A 5,093-nucleotide genomic window follows, 5' to 3' on the forward strand; every position below is an offset into this window, starting at 1 on the left:
CATTTGTCACATGACACACAGATGGAAGCTTTACCCAAAATTTAAAATTTAATTATAGAAATTGAATTATTCATTCTAGCTGTTCAGGAACCAAGTTATCCTGGGGTACAGGCCGGGTCCTGGCTCCCGGAAACCGCGGACAAGAGCCCGCCCCCTTGTTTTCAAGCGCCTCTCAGGGTTTCCGGGCACAGTGAACACCCACGAGGTATTTTAATCAGGGCACCCACTTAGTGGTTGTAAAAACGAGGGGTTCGTCCTTGAGGGGCCAACATGGCTAAGGGTGGAGCCAAGGACACCTTGAGAAGCTCCGTGGAGAAGGGAGAGGGGCCCCTGGGGGCGGCAGGGAGTAGAAAAGCGAGGTGCGGAGAAACGTGGTGGAGACCCCGCCGTGGGCAGGACGGGCGTGTGGGGTGCCGGTGCCACAGGGTCTCGGTCACGTCGGTGGCTGGGTCCCGGGGTCCGACCTCCTGCGGTCAGGGGCCTGGCATCCGCCTTGTCATGTTCTCAGGCGCGGGCTGTGGGGTGACGGGAGGGAGGGACACGAGGAAGGTTGCGCGGACTTTTGGAAAGCTAGACGGATTTCATCGGACATTTTATTTCTCCTTTTCCTTAAAAGTAACTTCTAAGAGTTTCGCCAGTACATGTAGTTGTCTGGAGAACGAGAAAGAGGATACAGATGTAGTTGCATAGGACAGTCTCTTTGTATTTTATTTATGGATTGTTTTTTCATTGATTTTGTGTTTGTTTTTGAGAGAGAGCGAAACCTTGGCTGCCTCTGCCCGCCCCCCTCCAGCGGTTTGAGCTGAAACCTTTTGGTGCCCAGGGCCAGGGCCTGTGTATTTTAAAGCCAATGGAGCCTTATCAGGGGGGCAGCTGTTCCGAGTGGGGAGAGAAGGTGCAGGTTCCATTTCAGAGTGGTCCAGAGTTGACTTTATAGTAGTAAGAAGTGTTAACATACGTAGTGAATATGTACCTACCTTTTCTGTAAAGAGCCAAGTAGTAAATATTTTAAGCGTCTCAGGCCACATACAGTCTCCATTGCCTATTCTTCTTCCTTATTTTTACAACCTTTAAAAATGTAACAACTGGCCGGTGTGTCTCAGTCGCGGAGCTATGACCTAGGAACCGGGAGGTCACGGTATGGTTCCCCGTCAGCCAGGGCGCAGGCCCGGGTTACAGGCTGGATCCCCAATAGGGGGCGTGCAGGAGGCAGCCGATCCATGATTCTCTCTCCTCATTAATGTTTCTCCCTCTCTATCCCTCTCCCTTTGTCTCTAAAAATCAATGAAAATATCTTAGAAAGTATTATTTTGTAAGTGACCATGCTTAGCTAGAGGACAGGAACAGACAGTGGCGGTGGTTTGCTGGTCATGGTGTAGAACAAGCAAATCTTCGGAGATGTATAGAGCAGGTGTGAGGAAGAGCCCAGGATGGTTAGGAATATGGAAGGAGACTGAGAAGTGTGATTGGGAGTCTTGAACATTGCGGTGTTTATTATTACTTTTATTATTATTGTGTCATTGATTTGCACTTATTTTGTTAGCCAAGTTGAGTAATTTTTTTGAATCTTTGAGAGGTTATTGGTGGTGGTCTGTAAAATGTATTGCCAAGTATATTTTGGGACCACCATGAGGCATACCCTTATAAAATCTTGGAGGGGAGACAGGACATCAGGAATACTAAGTAAATTCACTCCTCTGTGACAGTAACAAAAAATACTTGAAATATTATGAGAATCAACTTTTTCAGATCTTTGGAAATTAACCAAAGGTTTACAACACTCTAGAACAGAGGTTCTCAACCTGTGGGTTGCAGCCCCTTTGGCAGTCAAATGACCCTTTCACAGGGGTCGCCTAAGACCATCGGAAAACACATATATAATTACATGTTGTTTTTGTGATTAATCACTATGCTTTAATTATGTTCAATTTGTAACAATGAAATTGGAGGAACTGTATTAAAGGGTCGTGGCATGAGGAGGGTTGAGAACCACTGCTCTAGAACGTGTTTGTTCAAGAAAACCTGCTGAAAGTCTGTAAGAACGGGGATTTGTGGTGGTTTAAGTTGGCCTCCTGCCATCCCTTCTCCCCAGCTCCATGGTCCCTTAAAAATAAACAGGGTGCCAGCCAGCGGAGGGGTCAGTGTGTGGAGCTCCTCAACAAGTCCATCCTCTGGGGTCACCGTGGTGTCATGGTCTGACCTGCCTGGCAACTCCCCGATAAGCCTCCTTCCCACAGCGCTGACCTGGGGACTCCAGGTGAGCCTCCCAGGCCCGGGTCTGGGGAAGGGGCTCTCAGGAGGGCTGCTGAGGAAGCATTTCCTGCCTTTGCCATCTTCTGCTGAGCGCCAGGGCAAGTGGGCTGGAGTGGCTCCTGTGGCCCGATCACTTCTGGAAGGATGGGACTGGTCATGTCGTGTATATGTGACTCTTGTTAAAAGTTGATGTAAAGAAATAGAGAATAACAGTGATAACAAGAGAGAAGGATACTGAAGGAAAAAAAGAGGTCCAAGTCATCAGGAATTTCATCACTCTTTTGCAAATTTTGTGAAGGAGACATGATCTCCCAAGTCTCCCCTTTTGCTCCTCAACTCCCCCCTGCAGAGGTAAGTGCTACTCACAATTTGTTTTATGAGCTTCTGGATTTTTTCCTAACTTATGTAGACAGGCTTAGCCACCTTGCTTGTGTGTTCTCGCTAGACATACAGGGAATGCATTTGAAGTAGTTGGTTTAAGGGTATATTATAATTATAAGAAAGCAACTTGTAATGACTTTTTTATTTCTTTTTATTTTTCCAGGTATCTTTGTGGGAGTTATGCACTGGTAAGATTAGGTTCAGTTTGAAATAAATAAAAGCATTTTATTTAAAAAATTGCCATCACTGTTCATATACAATAAGCCATAACTGTTTGGTTTGTGTATAGAACATCATCTGTATGTGTGTGTATCAGTTGATACATACAGTTTACTTTTTTTACACTTTGTTTATTTTAAATCCTCGTGCAAAGATATTTTCCCATTGATCTTTTAGAGAGAGTGGAAGAGGGAGAGACATCGATGTGTTTGGTTGCCTCATGCACGAGGGCTCGGGCCAGGGAGGAGCCTGCAACCAAGATATGTACCATTGATCTGAATGGAACCTGGCAGGCCAGCGCTCTACCCACTGAGCCAGATCAGTTGGGGCCAGATTACCTTTTTAAAAACCGCATATGTGAAGCAGCATTTACAAAATGGGTACGTTAGGGGAATAGTAACTTATGCCTCACAATACTTGTGCTTTACCAAAGGATTCACTCCTGTATTTCTTAAATATCTAGATTTTCTAATGTACTCTGCATGTTTATTTCATCTAAAAAACTCCCTTACTTTACAGTAACGGAGTGTGCTAACTGACAGAAGCTTAGATGTTAACTTGTAGTAACACCTGTCAATTGAAAATCAGGTAGAAATGAAGATCAAGACTCTCAATGGTAATACAGAGTTAAATGAGATGTCAGTGCACATGTACCTTATTTTGCACAAGTGATGTTTTTGGTAAAAATTATAGTAGTTTTCCTCTTACATATTTCCATTTTTACCTGCGCTTCGGGATTGCTCTTCTTGGGGCAGTGCTGTTCTGGCCGTTTGGTCTGCAGGGAGGCTCTGATGTTAGAACTAGGGCTGTGATGGTAAGAAATATTCCTGGCCGTTATTGGTAGCCTGGCACACGCCCCACATGTTGATGAAGGTGAGTGGAGACAGGATTGGTATGTGGAATTTTGCTTTGTTTTCTGTTCATTGGAAAGAGTCTGCTATGTAAGTGAAGGAAAGCAAAATTGCTCCATTTATTTTCTGTACCTCTTTTGCTCAGCACACATGCCCCATCTCCTCTGCCTGCGGCTGTTGCCTTCAGCTGCTCTGATAAAACATCTTGATGTTCTGAGTTCTTTGACACTTGAAAGCTGATTCCTTCCTTATACGGAATTATCCTTATTTATAATAGCTTTAATGTAAAGTAGTTTTATTTAAAATGACATTCCATAGGCTTTCCAACACTTACAGAGGCATTTCCACAAGCTGGCACATTAGAGGCACTTGTGAAATTAACAAACCCAAACTTAACCTCCTTTCTGGTTGAGGGCCTGGAGTTGAGTTTCAGTGGGTGCTGTACTTAGACTGAATGCCTGAAGACAGACAAGCCAGGAAACAAACTATAAAGTTAAGTCAAAGTTTACTGTACAAATTTATAACTTGTTCTTTTAGGACGTGTCTGAAACATGTTTTTATTATAATATGGTGCTTTTTTTCTTCTTTCTAGGATACATTTATCAATACTTTTTGAAAATGATCGTCATTTTTCTCACCTTTCATCTTTGGAACGGGAAATGACTTTTCGCACTGAAATGGTTAGGTTCTTTTTTTCTAATGAATTAATTTGTAGCTTAATTTATGGACATAATTAGCGGACAGTTATGAGGAACTGAAATGCGTTTTTGGTGAACTGCATTGTTCCTCAAGCTATGACTTAGGGTTATTACTCAAGTAGAAAGTGCTTCAGGATTCTTTTGCTTACCTCACTTTCTCTCTTCCTTTCCTGATGTGGACTTCTCTTTAAGATAATAAAGGTCAATTATAATAGCTGAGGAAGAGAAGAACAAAGACAACACTTAAGAAGTGATATAGGGCATCAAATGTGAGCAGAAAATGCTTGCAGTCGGGTTAGAGTTGGGAGACCCCATGTTTTACTAGTACCTAACTTTTTCTCCCCTCCTCCCCCACATTTTTTTAGCTCTTGACTTCAAGATAATCTCTTTTAAGAGGGAACTTTAAAACCTCTAATATTTTTTTGTTGTTTTGATACATAATCTGTAAAATGTAATACATGGCTTATTACAGTCTTCTGCCATTATCATTTTATTAGCTCTAATGAGGTATAGAAACCTTACCTTTACATCTCTTTACCCTAACCCCTTTATAACATAATCATCTTAAATATTTTCTCTACATCCATTGAAACCTACAGAACTCATGAAAGAATAGCACATTGATAACCTAAAAAGTATGCCTTTTGAGCCTAAGAAGGCAATAGTAGCAAGGAGGAACTAGGAGGCCTTG

The 5,093-nt window shown here is 42.8% G+C and overlaps 1 protein-coding gene across 1 annotated transcript in view; it reads left to right on the forward strand.

Annotated features, from left to right (window-relative positions):
* Positions 1 to 270: 270 nt before the first annotated feature.
* Positions 271 to 5,093, forward strand: part of DPY19L2 (dpy-19 like 2 (C. elegans)) — a 42,025-nt gene continuing 37,202 nt past the window's right edge. The window contains exons 1-2 of the mRNA XM_015559689.1: positions 271 to 359; positions 4,297 to 4,384. Of these exons, the coding sequence (XP_015415175.1) occupies positions 271 to 359; positions 4,297 to 4,384 (177 nt within the window). The remainder of the gene's footprint in view (positions 360 to 4,296; positions 4,385 to 5,093) is intronic.

Source organism: Myotis davidii, unplaced genomic scaffold, assembly GCF_000327345.1.
Source record: "Myotis davidii unplaced genomic scaffold, ASM32734v1 scaffold573, whole genome shotgun sequence".
Lineage (NCBI taxonomy): Eukaryota > Metazoa > Chordata > Mammalia > Chiroptera > Vespertilionidae > Myotis > Myotis davidii.